At 26.4% G+C, this 19,461-nt stretch overlaps 1 protein-coding gene across 1 annotated transcript in view; it reads right to left on the bottom strand.

The window, feature by feature from the left end:
- LOC136092445 (aurora kinase C-like) overlaps positions 1–16,636 on the bottom strand; it is a 37,751-nt gene extending 21,115 nt beyond the window's left edge. Inside the window, exons 1-4 of the mRNA XM_065820691.1 lie at positions 16,413–16,636; positions 5,658–5,788; positions 5,270–5,316; positions 361–422 (exon numbers count right to left, since the gene is read on the bottom strand). Coding sequence (XP_065676763.1) covers positions 361–422; positions 5,270–5,316; positions 5,658–5,788; positions 16,413–16,442 — 270 coding nt within the window. The 5' untranslated portion in view covers positions 16,443–16,636. The remainder of the gene's footprint in view (positions 1–360; positions 423–5,269; positions 5,317–5,657; positions 5,789–16,412) is intronic.
- Positions 16,637–19,461: the final 2,825 nt, after the last annotated feature.

Below are 19,461 nucleotides of genomic sequence, written 5' to 3'. Positions count from 1 at the left end.
GATTGTGTCATCGGCGAATAAAATTCAAGTTAAAATATTAGAAAACTTATGTAAGTTGTTTTTATAAACAAGAAAGATTAGTGGTCCGAGTATTGATCCTTGAGGAACACTGCATGTGACTGTCATATATTTTGATTTTCCTTCATTATAGGATATATATTGTTTTCTATTTGTTAAACAACTTTTAAACCAATCAATGTTTAAGTTTTTTATGCCATAACTTTTAATTGTTTTTTAAACATCATATAATTTAAGGATTTTATATAAATAAAAAAGTTATAAAAAATAAATTCAAATAAACAATTCAATTGATAAGCTTAAATCATTTAATTTTAAAAAACAAAAAAGGTAACAATTTACTTTTAATGCAACAATAAAATGACTCTGTTTTTCTCTCGCAAGGTAGACACTTCCAAATTTACCTAAAATAAATATATTTAAAAAATATTTTATTTTTAGTTGATTTTAATATGAAAATTGATATGTAAATAAATTACCAAAAATTATGATTCACAAAACATATACAAAACAATACAAATGTAAAACAACAATTATCAACTGTGCTTTGAAAGTTCTGGAAAGCCACATTAAAAATGCAGGCTTAAAACATAGCTCATTGGTGTTTTTGAAGGGTTTTTTGAGTTTTAGAGAAAGTTCAATATAAAGCCATTATTTTCAATCAAATTGAGCAAGGCTCGAACTAAGTGACCATGATTGGCAATATCTGGAAATATTTCTGGTCATTAAATTCTCAGTTTATTAAAAATCGTGAACACTGTTTTAATGAAATGGTTATTTATTATATTGCAAAAATTAATGAAAAAACAAACACCAGAATATAAGGATTATAAATAAAAAAAAAGTTATAAGAAAAAAAAAATTATTAAAGGCCTGAAAAAGTTATACAAAAAACTATGCTAAAGCTATTTGCACATTGTATGAAACCTTAATGTCGATTTTTGCTTAGAAAGTTTAAGGAATTATTTATTTAAAAACTTAAATTAGAAATTAATTGATAATAAAAATAATATTAAAAAAGATATATTTTAAAATAAGTCATTAGAGTTTTTTGTTTTGCATTAAAAGAACAATAAAAAGTTTAAATTAGTTTTTATAAATTTTTAGTCTCCTCTGTCTTTAATTTTGTACACATATTTGCAAAAGAGTTACAAGAATTTAATTTATAATAAAATATTGATTTGGATTTAAATAAGATATAAAAGTATTTTGTATCTTATTTATTAATTTCTTTTATTTAAATAAATTAATAACAGCTTTTGAATTTAGTTTTATTGAATTTTATAAAAACAGAATTTACAATATTTAAAAAGCTAACAATTTTAAGACCAGGAACATTTCCAGATATCACAATTCACGATCACTTAATTCAAGCCCTGATTTTTATATATATATATATATATATATATATATATATATATATATATATATATATATATATATATATATATCCTTATCTCGTAGTCGAAAGAGACCTTTATGGTAAAAAAAAGTCTCATCCAACAACATTTTAATGACTTTAACAATTAGAAACTAGAAAGTTTTTTTAATTAATAGTGTATTTCTTTTTTTTAACTTACTTTTGAAACATGCACAGATCGACTATTTTATAGCCTTCTGCTACAAGGAAATGCTGCTACATCAACTAACTTATAGCCTGCTACTACAAGGGAGTGTTGCTACATTACCTATCTTATAGCCTGCTGCTACAAGGAAGCTACATCAACTGAGAGTTTGGCTTGGGCAAGCAATCTATTATTTTTAAAAAGAAAAATTTATTCAAGTTTTTAAACTTTTTCTGGTCTGGTTTATCAGCATTCTCTTTAAAACTACAGTTAATGGAAGAACCTTTTCGACTAACATTCAAGTCTCTCTCTCTCTCTCTCTCTCTCTCTCTCTCTCTCTCTCTCTCTCTCTCTCTCTCTCTCTCTCTCTCTCTCTCTCTCTCTCTCTCTCTCTCTCTCTCTCTCTCTCTCTCTCTCTATATATATGTATGTATGTATGTATGTATGTATGTATGTATGTATGTATGTATGTATGTATGTATGTATGTATGTATGTATGTATGTATGTATGTATGTATGTATGTATGTATGTATGTATGTATGTATGTATGTATGTATGATACACACACACAAATATGTCAATAAATTTTAGACATAACTTCGCGTTGGTTTGACAAGGTTCCAAAGACATTTTTTCAAAAATTGAGATTATGACCTTATTGGACCATTTGTATCATGACAAACAAAATAAACTAAAATTTATTGTGATCTAGCGTAAACTACTAATGTACCAAAGTTCCACCTGCAGGTTTAGCTAACTAAAAACAAAAACAAATGGCTTTTATTAGGTAAAACTCATTTTTTAAATCTAATAATGACAATTTAGTCTTCTCCTAAACTTACCATTAGTTGATGTAAGTACATTTTGCCACGCATATTCTTAACTGTCAGTCAATGAAAGGATGTTTAACGTTTATTACCCATCACTTACCTCTAACAGCAAGATAATAAATGTATAACTTTGAGTATAGTTAAAGAACAATATAATATAATTTTAATTTACTACATCATAAACATTAGTAATATTAAAAAAATTGAACAATTTGTAATAATGTTTTTATTAGCAAGGCTGTATTATGGATAAAGTTTTTTTAAATAATTTAAAAAGACTTTTAAAAGTACTGTAAATTAAGATAGTAATGTTGGAACTGAAACTACTTTTTATGAAAAAAAGCAAAGTGTGATTAATTATGCGATAGTGGTGTATAGGTAGAGCACTCGCTTCATAAGCGAGAGGTTTTGAGTTTGATCCTACCACGTCCTTGGTAGCATCACACTCAACTTGCTTCTCCGCTCAGCGGCCTTGTTCGTCAAGGTTCATGTTTTGGAGTTATAGAGTTGGGAGAGGGTTATAACCACAAGTAGCTTCCTCATCTGTAGTGGCCTTCTTGGCCTTGGGGAAGTGAATGACAAAAAAAAAAAAAAAAAAAACTCGGCAGTATATTATACAACAACCAAATAACAATACTGCACATTATAGACTGAATCAATGGTGGACAATAACGACAACATTTCTAAAGCCTTTTACAATGTATTGAATGTTGTGGCAACATGAGCAACTTAGTTACTTGGTCTGACTGCTGTGTCCCTAAAAACAGGAACAGCAAAAAATCAAATAGTGTGTTACATTACAAAATACTTACTTCCTAGTCATTTAAATTACTATAAAGTACTTACTTCCTAGTCATTTGTGTCCAGAAAGTGGATCATGCGCATAATTAAATTGAAAAACTCACAAGGATAGCTAGTTTTTATAGCCCACCTGGATTGAAAGGACTCTCAAACAGGTTGAAAGAAAAAATCCTTATCATTATCAATATGTTATTCAAATAAACCCACACTACTGTTTAACTACAAGTTAGCCCCTTTTTCTAACATTGTTGTGCTAAAATTATCTATCTATAATTGAAATGAACCTATGACTTGGGCTAAAATCAAATTTAATGAAAAAACTTAACAGAAAAATGCACACACTAGCCTTTTATTTCTAGAGTTTTGAATGTTAAATCAAAGATTTAAACTTGCACAATTTAAAGCTGTATTTTCTTTTGTGTCTCTCAAGGACCGAGATTACTAACCAGTGGTTCTTCATCTATAAGATGACAGAATGCAATGAAAAGCTTTTAGCTTTTAAGCCATAATGTAATGGTTATTAAATATAATATACGGTAAAAAATTGTTAGATAATAGGATAATTACTGTTTATTATAATATTGTTTCAAAACTTAAAAGTAGTTACATACAAAACAGTTAATCACAAAACATTAAAGTAGCTAAAATGTTTTTAACTACATCATAACTGCAGTTACAATCTTGTCATAGTGAAGATGTGACTATTCCACCATGACAAGGTTCTAACTGCATTTTAGGGGTATTTATTTTTCAATGAAGAGTGAAACATTTTTAGTTACAAATATTGATACTAAAGGCAAATGCTTATGTTATCATGGGTGAAAAATACTATCGATTGATATGAATAAATTTTAATGGTAGGAACTTAACAATTTTTGACATTGATTTACTCAAAACTACTCACGGATCAGTTAGAACCTTGTCTGCTAACGCGATGATATATATATACACACATACACATTGATATAATCTCTTTTTAATAAATATAAAAAGAGATTATAATCTCTTATATAATTAATCTAGTATAGTACATCTCAGCACACTCAAATTCATTTTAAACAAACCAAATTATGCTTAGACAAGCTATCATCCAATCAAATTTAATTTACACAAGAACAATCATTTACATTCCACTTTAAAATTCAATAACCAATCAGCAAACTTGACATTGTATTTGAATATGTATTTACAAAAATTTATATTTTATTATAACCAACATTAACATTATAACTACTTTATTAACTAAATTAATTATTAACTAAATTATTATTAACTATTATACCAACAATAACCCTGAGAAGATCGATACAGTCAAGGAGTTACAAGGTTACAACTTTTTAACTTAGAAACACAAACCTTTATAAACAAGGCCCCTGCGCGGAGAAACAAGTTTGTTCATTTAAATTTCAAGTTCAAATTTGAAGTTCAATTGAAATTTACTTCATCCCATTCTCCAGTGTTCTTTTTCCTATTTCTCATTGACATTTTTAATTATAAAAATATTACTTTTAGATTTAAAAAAAATCAATACATATAGGCCTAATGTGAAATCTTTTTTAAAATTATGTTTAAAAACCTTTTTCAAAATAATTTGAAAATTTCTTGTTATAAATTATTAAATAACATTTTATAAAATATATTTTAAATAAAGTTAAAGTAAAAAATTATACTAATTTTTAATACCATTAAACAAAACAAAAATTTAACAGATACGAAATAAAAATAAAAAAAAACCTAAATTTACCCAATAAAAACCCAAAAAGACCCACTGAGTCAGGTTTTTTTAAAAAAAAAAAGACATTTCTTTGAATAAAGGAATTTAATTAGTGTAAATTCATGTATTTCTTTGAATACATGTATTTACGCTAAGTAAATTCATGTATTCAAAGAAATGCCTTTAATGAGACGCTTTAAACTAACTCCTTAGCTTCAAATAAAACTTAGCTTAGCTTCAGATAAAACTAAACAAGGCAAATGCAAACAAAATGATATCTAAAATTTAATCTTTCCTTTATTTCATGTCAAAAATACATTAAAAAATAAATTAAAATTACCTTTTCCAAGTGGTTTGCCAATATCAAAATCAGATAGAGACCAACATCTGCGTAAAAAAAATGAATCCTTAAGTTCTCTAATAATTTTTTTTTATTTGAAAGAATTTTATGACAAAAAAAGTTTGGTAAAATTTATTCTCACTAAACTGTTACAGAAGCTTAAATACCAATAAAAAATATTGACCAACTATTATGGTAAAGTGAATTGATAAGAAGTTTAATTATTTTTTTAAATATTTTAAAATAAAGTTGGTATTAAGCTTTCTGCTTGAGTAAAGCAAAAACAATTTACCCAAATTTTTGAAAACAAATTTCAGTCAATTGATATAAGCATGCTAAAGCAGCTAAAGAGCTTCAAAGTTGAAATTTTCAGTTAAACACAACTAACTTATCGATAGGCGGAGGAGGATTTTCTTTACTTTGATTTTTGGGTTCTTTTTGGTCTTGATTTTCTTTTTCTGAACTACTTGGTTTGTCAGATTTTTGAAGCATTGTTTTTACAGTTCCTTTAGATGCATTCTGAAAAAATTTACAGTAAAAAACAAATATAATGGACTGGCTCTATATTTTATTTATATTTAATTAAATAGTTTATAGATGTATTTAATAAATCTATAACATATTTGAAAACAACATTATTTTTTTTTATTAGACCTAAATAAAACCTAAATAAAAGTTTAACTTCACCAGGGTCATTTAGTCCTTATTGACCTTACTTCTCAGAGTAACAGTTTATTTGAAAACTGCAAAACTTTTAGTTATTTTTAATGATAACTGCAAAACCTTTAGCTTAAAATATATTAGTGATGTACCAATTAAACGGCATCAGCTTAATCGGCCACTTTTTGCACAATCGGTATTGGTATTGGCCTGATTTTCCGATTTTCCAACTGATGGCATTTTAATATTTTCATCCTGCATTGTGATAATAATTGAACAACAAATAAACTAAACTTTATGCATTACTTAGAATTTTTTAAATAAATTTTTATTTTGACTTTGTTTAGAGGCAATATTATTTATTCTTAAGATAATGTTTATAAGCTTTAATTTAACAGCTGAATGTACTTATACTTTTACTACCATTGTGTTGTTTTTAGAATAATTTTATTTTGTGTTGTTCTATTGTTATACTTAAAAGTAACCTATTTAAGCATTGTTATCTAAATGTGTTCAAGTATAGCCTACCATATTTCTATATTTTTATTTGTTATTTTTGTATTATTTCAATTCACCTCCCAGACACCACTGCAATCGAGGAGGCTACTTTAGATATGATTACAATTCTCTCTCTCTCAACTTTACAACTCCAAAAAACAAACCTTGACAAACAAGGCTGCTACGCAGAGAAACAAGTTTAAAAAACGTTTTTTTTAAAAACTAAAAAATGTATATTTTTTTAACTGAGTTTTTCTAATATCTTTTAAAATAATGGCTTGACTCTAATTTGAGTCCAAGTAGTTGTTTACCCCTACTGATTCCATGAAATAGATTACACGATTTAAAGTTGTATGGTTTTATATTTTCAAAATTTTATTAATTATTTAATTCATCGGTATCGGCATCGGCCTTTTTCCATTCATCGGCATTGGTATCGGCATCAGCCAAAAAAGTGCTATCAGTACATCACTAAAATATATACTAGTTATTGAGATATTGTCAATTGAAAATTTTCACCCATTTCCACCCTACCTTGTATTCACTTTACTCTTACAGTAAATTGACAGCTACATTACTGCCAAGTTACACAAAATACCTTAGAGTAACTTGACAGTTATGTTACTGGAAACAGTTTTGACCATATCAAATTGATCCTTTAGTTGTTGTTGACATTCTGTTTATGTTTCCTTGATAGTTTTATAAAATCTGATTCTAAATTTTAAAAACTTATTAAAATTTCACTGGTCGTGGTTAATTTATAAAAAATTCAAACATATAGCTCAATTTTTTTTATCTTTATCCAGATCTAATAAATAGAGGGAGGATGGGAGGTTCTTAATAAACAGGCAGGTAGGAATTTTCATTTTGATTTCTATAAGTAAGTTTATATTTACTATTTTTATGACCAGTTCAGGTCTTAAGAAAATAATAAATGAAAATTTTAGTTTTGAGATAAAAAGTAAAATTTTAAAAACAAGTGTAGGAGGAGTTGGTCTTAATAAGCTCAGGGTGTGTCGGAAAATGTTCAGAAATTTATAAGCGCCCACTTCCACATATTAGGCATATAAGAGTACCGCTTTTTTATTTCTTCGATTTTTTTCATAGTTCCTGCTTTAAAAGTAATAAATTTAAGTAAATTTGACTGTTTTTGTTTGTTTGTTTAAGAAAAGACCACTTTTCAATTCTTTGTAATTACTTTAACTAAACTTCAGAACAACTTATAATAATAATAATAATAATAATAATAATAATAATAATAATAATAATAATAATAATAATAATAATAATAATAACTCAACTACAATAGAACTCAACAAACTAAAACAATAAGTTTATTTAAATCAAGTTTTTAATTACATTTAAAATAATAAACTTTGAATCCTTTATCTTTGCTGATGTTTATACAATTCATGGAAAAGCCTTTAAAAAAAGGAGCAATTTACTTCTAATGATTGTTTAAAAAATATTTGCGCTTTATTTAAATTATAGTTTTTGTTGTTGTTTTTTTTACCAATTTAAAAGCATATATTTCCATGTAAATACATGCTAGTAAATAATTACGCATTAAAAATCATTTCATGCTTTGTTCAAACATTTATACATTAGGTTTATTTTTTGTTAAATTTGTTAAAAGATTAACATTTATCATTAAAAATAATTATATAAATAAAAAAAATATATATATACATATATATATAAAACCCTCGGAATTAGGAAAATTGAGGTTGGCAACAGGTTGGCAAAAAAATTGATACAAAGGTCATGCCATAAAACATCGAAATGAGGTTGGCAATTTTTTGCTGATCTCAAACACTTTTAGGTCGGCATTGCCGAATGCCGACCCTAATTCCGAGGGTTGTATATATATATATTTATATATATATATATTTATATATCTATATATATATATATATGTATACATATATATATGTATATATATATGTATATATATATATATATGTGTATATATATATATATATCAGGCCTTGTTAAGAAGCCTTACGCAGCTCGCATTTTGCCTGCGAAAAGGCGATTTGCCTACGCGTTCAGCAGTTTTGCGCTACGCAAAAACTTTTATGTTTTGGAATATTTAAATTATCTTTAAATGTCATTTACATGACATTTATTCAGAAGAAATAAAGTCGTAAGTAAAAGCATTTAACCGCAATTGTAAACTAATAGATTTTTTGTTAAAAAAACAGTTTGTTTAATAATTTTTTTGTTGTTGTTAAAATTCAGTTAAAAAAAAAAAAGTGTTTTAAGTTTTATTTGAAGGAATTAAATATATAAATTCCTTTTAAATATAAAAATTATTTTTTGTTGTAATAGTTTAAAAAATGCACGTTTTATTTTGATGTAAATATTTTATTAATGAAATATTTTCTATATTGTTAATTCAATAACATAAAGTTTTAATGAAGTTCGTTAATTTATGAAAATAAATTATGTTCACGAATATGTTATCGGTAACTGATAAATAATAAAAAAAAACTCTTTATTGTTTAAAAACATTATTAAAAGGAGTTCACAAAATAAATAAGAAAAAATTTATTAACTGTTAATAAAATAACCAAAAACCAACTGTAAAATTATAAGAAAATAAACAAATATTATTTTATGTTTATGAAAAAAATATTTTTTTCAAAATAAAATTTACTTCATATATGAAAGAAATGATGAAAATGATTTTTCAAATAGGAACATAGATTTTATTTGTAACTTTTGTTATAGTGAGAAAAAAAAACTGAATGATTTTTAACGCGTTAATAAAATAACTTCAATTACAATGCGGTACTTGAAAAGTCGCTAGTGAGGCAATATAACTTCTAACAATATCTAAATATATTTGCTGAGTTGAGTTACTTAGAAATGCACTATGCATTTTCGTTATGCAGCGAAATCTCGTAACAAGGCCTGATATATATATATATATATATATATATATATATATATATATATTATATATATATATATATATATATATATATATATATATGTATATATATATACATGTATACATATAAAGTATTAATAAATATCAGAACAATGTTCTGATATTTATTAAAACTTTGTATGTGTGTATGTATATATATATATACACACACACACACACAAAGTATTAAGATATTTATTAATACTTTAAATAAAAAATATTTGCATCGTTTTGATACTGCATTAAAGAGTGTTTCAATAATATAAAGCATTAAAGATCAAAATTATTTAATTTTAACGACTTTCAAAAACATTTGTCATTTTTTACTCAACTAAATTATTATTATTTTTTTAATGTATTAACTTTAACGATTCTTTTACAAAGTTCATTAAAGAGACTTTTGCTGTCTAAGAAAGTCGTCATTTATAAAAACAAAATTTTTTTATTTTTAAATAACGTTTATTATACAAAATGTATATTTATATAATTTATACAATATAAGTTTAAAAGAATTATACACAACTTTCAATGATACTTCAAACAAAAAACATCAGTAAATAGTTACTCCATCTGTAATACTGTTCTGAATTGCGTTAAATGTAATGAATTATTGAAAATAAACTATGTTGTCAATTTTTTTTATTTTTTAAATAAAAATTTTTTTTTTTTGAACATTTTGAACATTGTTATTCTATTAGTATTAAATGTTTAAAATTTACAAAAACAGTAAATTTGAAAAAAAAAATAAAAAAAATAATAATATTTTTGAAGTAGCTGTCAAATTGACTTGAAGTAGCAGTCAAATTGTCGAAACAAAGTATTTTGTGCTTTGATGATTTATGTATTAATGGCCTGCAATTGTACACCTTAATATGAAAACCTGTGTAAGCGTAACTTTGTTGTGTGGTGTAAAAATAAGCAAAAAAATAGACTTAGGCTTGCATTTTATGATAAAAGTTATGTTTTCACCTTGGAGATATTTGATAAATTTTGCAATTTACTTTTAAGTTTATTTAAATTTGTTTTACAAGGTAATGTAAAGATTTCAGTTTGAGGAGTGAAAATCAAAAAGTGAGAAAAAAGATTAGTCTTGAAACCTTAATAGTATTGCTGTTTTATATATATATATATATATATATATATATATATATATATATATATATATATATATATATATATATATATATATATATATATATATATATATATATATATATATATATATATATATATATATTAGTGATGTACCGATTAATCGGCATCAGCTTAATCGGCCACTTTTTGTACAATCGGAATTGGTATCGACATCGGCCTTTTTTTATTAATTTACCGATATGCATTACTGATGGCATTTTAATACTTTTATCCTGCATTTTGATAATTATTAAATAATAAATAATCTAAACTTTATGCATCGCTTAGAATTTTTAGAAAAATTGTTTATTTTGACTTTGTTTACAGGCAAGTTTATTTATTTGGGTCCAAGTATTTGTTTACCAGTATGGATTACATAAAAAAATTTACCCAATTTAAAGCTCTATGGCTTTATATCTTCTAAACTTTAATAATTAGTTAATTCATCGGTATCGGCATTGGCCTTTTCCTATCCATCGGCATCGGTATCGGCATCATGCGGTAGTGGTGTAGGGGTAAAGTGCTCGCTTCATAAACAAGGGGTTCTGAGTTTGATCCCCACCACGTCCCTGGTAGTACCGCGCTCAACTTGTTTCTCCGTGCAGCGGCCTTGTTACTCAAGGTTCGTGTTTCGGAATTATAGAGTTGAGAGAGGGTTATAGCCACTATTAAGTAGCCTCCTCATCTGTAGTGGCCTTCTCGGCCTTAAGGAGGTGAATAACAAAAATAATAAAAAATATATATATCAGCCTTTGGAATTAGGGTCAGCATTCAGCAATGCCAACCTAACTTCCAACTTAAAGTGACCTAACTTCCAACCTTGCTAACAAAAAAACTTCCTCACAAAAACCAATTTGATTCTAAACTTCCTAACAAAAACCAATTTGACATATATAACATATTATTGGTATAAAATAGTTATTGTATATATTATATATTATATTATATAATATAGACAATAACTATTCGAATATAAAACATAAGTGTTTAGTAAACATATTGACTATTATTTCAATTTTCATTTCCATTTAAATATTAGCAATTCAGTTTATTTAACTTGTATTGAAAGTTAATAATTTTCACAGTGCTTTAAGGTGTCTTCTCAATGAAAGAGATCATTCAAAACTCAATTTAAAGACAAACATTCCATTGTCTTTAAATTGAGTTTCATAAATTTATTAACTTTTCTAATGGCCTACTAGTAACTAAACGACAGTTTTAAACACAAAACGAGTTGCTGCTCATTTCACAATAAAGTTTACATAATTAATTTACATCCTCAAAATGTATCTTTGGGGCGCTCTCTGGTTTCGCTGCGATCGTTTAGGAAGGTGGCTATGTTGCATATGCGATTGCATTACAATGCCCGATTCCGGATCAAGTAAGGTCTCTTTGTCTGATATATAGAAGCATGTTGAATTTGTGTTTTTATTATTAGGTAATTTTTGAGAGCATTTCAGAGCATGAGGAATGTGTTAAACAATCAGCTGATTGGTTACATTTACCTTGATACTGTAATAGCTGTAGCAACTGAGTTCAGTACACCATTGCATAATTTTATCATTTTTAATTTTGCCTCGATGGTTCTGGTTGAACATATACAAAACAAGTTGATGTCACTTAGCTAAAATGACGTCCATTCAAATGCTTCTACTTCTGGAGAGCTTCTACAATTGCGCATGCTTCTTTTTCAATAGCCGGTTAATGTTTTTCATGTTTGTTTAGGAGTTTTGAAAAGCATTCTTTAGGTTGTCCATTTTGGTTTGTTGCAGCTAATAAAAAATCGGAAGTGTTGGTTTCCACAACAAACAGGATTGTTTCATCAATTGTTTTTACGACAGCATTGGCAATATCATTTTTTAGTAGTGTGAATGCATCTCTAGCTTGCTGATTAAGTGGGAATGTTGTAATAACACTGTAATAATGGACGCACTTTTTCCGAATATTTAGAAATGAACTTAGAGTAATAAGTGAAGAGTCCTACAAAACTTTGTAATGATTTACTGTTTAACAGTAAAGGTAAACTAAGTAGGGGCTGTAATCTCTCTGGATCTGGCTTTATACTATTATGAGATAGAACATAAGAGAGTAGATTTATAGAATTGACTGAAATTATGCTTTTACTGCTGTTAAACGTAAGCTTGTTTTTCTCAGGTGCTTTGTATCGCTTCTTTAAATAAAGGTCATATTCAGCTTGAGTCATGCCAGCTACCGCAATATTATCTAAATATGCATAGGTCTGTTTTAAAGAGTTTTTAATCATAATTTTATAGATTTTCCTTTAAAAAACGGCAACTGCATTTGTTGGCCTAAATGGCAAACGAGTAAATTGGTACAACTTGTCATCGGCTTCAAACACTGTATAAGGTTTATCTTCTATTAGAAGTGATATTTAATGTTTTATCTATCATATTTAAATTATACAATAGAAAAGTTTAACATTAACTAATCGTAATTCCCTAAGGGAATTACGATTAGTTAATATTAAAGTTATGAATTATGTATGTCATACATATAATTATGAATTATGTATATATCATACATATAAATTATGAATTATGTATATGCCATACATATAAATTAGTAATTATATACACAAGTGATAAAACAACGCAACTCCCTAAAGGAGATTATTAACAATTATTTATAACACTTTTTAATTAATTGCTCATTAATTGATTCAATTAATCAGTTATTCAACATGTAATTCATTAAGACAAAACCATTAAGATGGATCATAATGAATTACATGTTTTATTTAAAAAAGAATACTCTATGTCAAGATCAGTTTGTCAAAGTTTTGTACTCTATAACCAAAATGTTTTTCATTAAATTATACAATTGCCATTTGAATTAAATAACTTTGATCTTTACTTTTGTTTTTATTAGAGATGTACCGAAGCTTTGGCTTCAACCAAAGCCGAAGCCCTAGCTTCAATTTTAGCCGAATCATAGGCTTTGGCAAGTTTTTTAGGTAATTAAAAGTAATAAGCTATTGTTATAATTTTCTCCTTTACTTTGATTCTTTGACGTATGCTGCAGCATACATAGTACACATAGCGACGTGCCGCAAACTATACTGTAACTTTTTTTTACCTGCTTATCAAAATCAATGGGCGCTTTTTCATATTTTATTTAAGTTTTTATAAGTCATTTTCATTAATGCAAAGATAACGTTTGTCTAAAAGTTGCAATGATGCTCTAAGCCCATTTTAAATTAAATTTTTAAAAAACGGATCATAATATGTTTAAGGAAATTTTATATCAAGAGTACTAACGCTTTCATTCATAGTATCATTTACAACAAGCAAAAGTAGTTGACTTTGTTAAAGACTCTGATTGTAATGGTCAAATCAAAAAAAGAAAACTTATAAGCACGGACATATACAGCTTCGTTGACCAAATGGATATAAATAAAAATGCTTCACAGATATGTGAAAACACTTATGGAGGGGAAAAAAAGTATAATAGTACAAATCCAAGAGGATAAACTCAAATTCTAAAAGGAAAATGGTGCAAATAAAAAATGCATAAATAAAATTATTTCATTTATTTATTACAAATTTAATTGAAAATTGATGTCAATTTTTAAATTAGTTATTTTCTATTTTCTATTTTCTCTGTTTTTTCTTTCTTGCATTTAGTCCTGTCACTAGAAATTTACTTATAGATTACTTACAGCACACCAGAATTGCCTATATGCAAAATTATATAATTTAATTATATTATATTTATATTATGTAAATTTGACTGCAAACAGGCACAAACTATACACAGGCTGGGCGTATCTTCTTGAAGTTACAGGTCGGGTTGCATTTAATGTTTTTAATTTTGCACCACATAATAATGCCATTAATAATGCACACATAATTATTTATCAATTATAAAAGTTTATTCTTTAATGTAGAATAAGAATATTCTTATTTCCTTACTTGATTAATGATTTAAATATTTGTTAAATTTTTAAATCAATTCATACTTTTTCGTTTCAACATGGACGAAGTCAACTTCTATTTACGCCTTCCAACATTACCATTAAATGAATGCCCTTATAACTGGTGGGGTGCTTACAATTACACCTGCTCTGATAAAGACACTAACAAGTGGGATTTGACAACGTCCTCAATTAAAATTTTGTGCGCATCTCCAATAGATAATTAATTTAAACACAATAAACTAATAAATAATAAAGTAACAAATCACTGTTTATGATTTTTTTTATAAAGTATTAATGAAATCATAAATATTTTTTATATTTATATAAGTATGTATTTTTTATTACAAATGTCTTTAAATAAAAAAATTATATCAACTTTTTAAAGAAACGATTTATTTTTTCTTTTGTTTACGTTACTGAAAAGAATTGTTAAGAACCTTTTTTCAACTTTTAAATGTGCGTATTTATTAAACAATCAATCATATATATTCTAAAATTAAATTTTCACAGATATTTACAAATAGTATTGAAATACTAATCTCAAATATATCGCAAATATTATGATCAAATAAATAAATAAAATATAAACAGAAAAACTGAGAAAATCAAAACAAAAGTTAAAAACATTACAAAGCAAAACAAAAAATTATGTTAAGTACTTTTATAAAAAAAAATAATAATAATATAGAAAGAAAGAATAATAATATTAAAAACTTAGTAAAACTAACACGGTAGAATAAAATTATTTTTTATTTTATTTACATTACTTTTTACTTATTTTCTTTCAGAAATTTCGTTTTCTTTTCTTCTTTCAAAGAATTTATTTATTCTTCTTTTTTGTTGATTTTATTTTTTGTTTTATTTATAAATGTTTTTGCTTTTTCTCTTAAAAAATTTCATTTCTTTAACAAATAATCATTAGATATAAGTGGTTACTTTATTATGTTCTCAAACTTTTATTCTGTTGCAAGCATTATTATGTGTTTTGAAACATTTTTAGCATTCAAATGATATATAGTATATAAATTGTTAGTTTAGTAAAAATAAAATGGTATTCCTAAAAATACTCTGCATTCATCACTAGTTATTAATGGGGCAAAACTAAATGTCTACTTTTTACAATTGTAATTTATAAGTTTGTAAAATTGTACAAATATAATATTTTTTTTTTTTTTATTTATTTCATTTTCAAGATACAACAAGACCAATTGTTTCATAATTTTTTTGGTTATTTTTATTCATAATAAATATAAATAATTATAGCACAATTGAACTTTGAATTTTAAAAGTATATAACAAGACTTCACTCAAATGCTTGTTCTCTCAATATGTTATATTTATCAAGAACAAAAGTTTATTCTTTTAAAAAAGGTCTCTACCTTAGAGTTTGGTAGATTAAGTACCTCTAAATCAATTCCCCTTAGTTTATTTATAAACGCAAGTACTTGAAATTCATAGTCATGATATAGTGTACCTTAAAATACAATTACCAATATATGGAGATTTTAAAAACCATCATTTTAATCACACGTCAATCTAATACACCTCCGCCGGCTTCAGTATATACACTGATTGAGAACTTTGGTTTCACCATGTATTTTGTCATGAATTTACTAGTATATTTACATGATTCTTTGTTTTTATTTTTTTTGTTTTTTTAACAGATGTTACTCATTATAAAAATTAAATTTATTATGGTATAAAAAAATTGACTTATTTATCTTTTTTTTTATGTTTTGAAATAAGTGAATGGATTATAGTGCACATATCAAAACTTAAAGTGTATATGATATAAAAGTACTATGCAGACATTATCTCGAACAAAAATATAACAAATGCTAAAAAATTAAATGCACAGAAATCAGAGAAAACTATTTAGAAATATACATGTTGAATATATAGTAAATATATAAAAATATTTGTAAAAAAGATTAATAACACCACATTAACAAAGAATTACTTTTTCATTAAAATTTTACCTGAAAATTATTATCTTTTAATGCGTTCATAATTCTAAAATATACGTAAATATGATCTAAGAACCTTCACTTATTTTTTATTTTAAACTTTAGACAATTCACTTATCTATACACTGCAACGCTATTAAAATCAAAACCTAACGTATATAAACATTTATCCAATTTTTGTAAAATGGCGCTGTAATCGTTTACAAATTACTTCTTGAATCCCATTGGTTAAAATTAACAAACAAGCGTTTCTCACTGGATAAGAACTCTTTTAAAAAGACAATTTAAATGACTCCGTAAAATTTGAGCCGTATAAATATAAAATTAACTAAACTTTGGAAGTGTAAAACAGATGGAAGTTTCAACCAAATTGAACAGACGGAAGTTCAACCGCATTTTAATTTGGTTGAACTTCCATCGGGAATTTTAACTAAATTGAAATGCAGTTGAACTTACATCTTGATGTCAAGACTGTACTTAAACGCTTACTTTATACGTTAACGCAAATAGGTCCGTTTTTTTTTTGTTTTTTTTTGCATTTTGCATTAACTCAACCTAATTTCGTAGATCGTAGATTATGATGTTTTTGTTTTTTAACCAACAATTTTTGATTTTTATATTTACACCTAATTAAAACATGTACTATTAATTTTCCAACCTACTAAATGGTTGACCTGTTGTATTTTCAGCTTACTGAATTTTCAACCTACCGAATATTCAACCTACTGTGTTTTCAATTTTATAACTTCGCTTTTCCGGTATGTATTCTGTATATTTTGTTGTTGATTTGAATACGAGCTAAATTTGATCAGCCTTGGCGCAGTGGTTGAAGTGCTGTCTTCATAATTGGGAGATGTACGGTTCGATGAAAATAGAGCTTTTTTATCATAGTTTTGCCATTAGTTATCATAATGGTGAAAATTTTACATTAGCACAGTTAAAAAGAAATACTCGGAAGTCATGAAAGTACCATTATTAAAATTTTTAATGATCGAATTGAGAAATTCGAATATAACGTTTTATTTTGAAAGAGGAAAACATAATTTTTTTGCGCTATCATTTTGGAGCAAACAGACGCGTTTTTAAGAGCTTTTAACGTATTTATAATGTCAAAAATTTTTACACTAGCACAGAGGGGTTATCCGATGAGACTCAGCACAGAGGAGTGAACAGATCGTGCTCATTTAGATATTTTGGAAATAACTTTTTTTGCAAATTTATATATTTAATAAAACATGTTGTTTGAAAATGGAAGTAAATTAGGGAGTCTGTTTAAAAGTAATTAGAAATTTTAATAAAATTGGGTGGTTCAAAAAAATATTGGATTATTGTGATATCAATATGACGTAATTTCAGAGTTACATAAATTAAAACAGTGTAAGACTAATATTCTAAAAAAACTAAAAAAGTTTTTTGGATTTAAATCAGAAAATTGACCGCCCCCCTTCCTACCCGCTACTTTATGTATCTGTCTGAATCCACCGAATCATCAGTCTAGATCCAAAAAAACATATGCCCCTCTCCCATCTTTCCTGGATTGTCTGGATCCACCGAATCAAAAAAACGTAAAAATCGCACTCTTTCCTTACTAGATGGTCTCGAATCGCCGTTAAAAGAAATACTCGAAGTTCATGAAAATGCTATTATAAAAATTTTTAATGATCGAATTGAGAAACTAGAAAGTAAAGTTATAAACTTTAAAGATGAAAACATTATTTTTTGCGCCAAAGTCATCAACTTGGAAAATAAAAAAACATGATTTTTTGCGCTAACATTTTAAAGCGAACAGACGCGTTTTTAAGAGCTTTTAAAAAGTTATCATAAAAAGCAAAAGTTCTTCAAAGGTTCTTAGAGATCCACACTTTGCAAGATCTTTAGAAATGGCAATCAGTAACTGACGCTTAAGGGGCTATCCCTCCTAAAAAATTTCAAAATTTTCAAAAAAAAAAAAAAATTGTTTTTAACTACTTTTACCTGTTTAACTTACTTTTACCTGTATGATTATAAAAATTGTTTTAAAAGTAGCAAATTAACCTATAACTATCTTAATTTGTCTATTTAAATAAACTATCTTAATGTGATATCCCTAGCAACGCCATAGCAACGCACTTGTTTAACTGTATACATCCTACATTTTACCTTTATTCAACCCCCAAATGTGTGTTGTAATTGTTATGTACAAGCTTGAACAGCTTCTTAATAAATATTTCTAGAATTTTTGTAAAGGTTGCTATATCAAGTACGACAATTTAAATCAGTTAGGGTTATTTTATCAGCTTAGTTTTAATAGTGAAAATGGGAAAAGATTGTCGAGTGAAGCAACGTACACAAACTCACCGTAAAAGGAAACGATTTATGGGAAATCTTAATAAATCTGTGAACATTGATAGTGTTTTTGATAATGTTAGTATTGAGTTGCCAACAATTAATTTAAATGCTGCTAACAGCACTTGTGTTTTAGAACAAAATAATGAAAACTCACTTAATTTGTCAGCTTTGTCTCGAAAAGTTGAAGACTTAGAAGATACATTTGTTTCGAAACCTTGTATATCTGGTTATCGTATCATTGATGTTGCTGTTTTGGTTTCTGTTTGTAGTTCTTTTCTGTGTCCAGAATGTGGTAGTCCCACACTCTCATTAGATGAGAGATATAATTAACGACATGGTTTATCTTCCTTGTTATATCTTAAGTGTCAAAAAAAAGATTGCAACTATCTTCATCAGTTCTACACCTCTATCAATGATAATAATAAAAAAGGATTTGATATTAATAAGCGAATAATTTATTGCATGCGACTATTGGGCCATGGATATGCAGGCATAAAAAAGTTTTGCACTTTTATGAATTTACCTAAGCCTATAACCAAAAACAACTTTGAAAAACTACTGAAAATAATTGCAACAGCTGTTAAAACAGAGTTGCATTTATCATTGCAGCATTTATCATTGTTTGTAGCAGAACAAACAATAATAAATACTGCAAATAAATTGCAAAAAACATCTTTGGCACTAACTGATATTTGTGTATCTTGCGATGGTACATGGCACAAACGAGGATATT

This window comes from Hydra vulgaris, chromosome 15, assembly GCF_038396675.1.
Source record: "Hydra vulgaris chromosome 15, alternate assembly HydraT2T_AEP".
Classification (NCBI taxonomy): domain Eukaryota; kingdom Metazoa; phylum Cnidaria; class Hydrozoa; order Anthoathecata; family Hydridae; genus Hydra; species Hydra vulgaris.
Note: the sequence above shows the minus strand (reverse complement) of the source record. Positions and strands in the feature narration are given on the sequence as shown.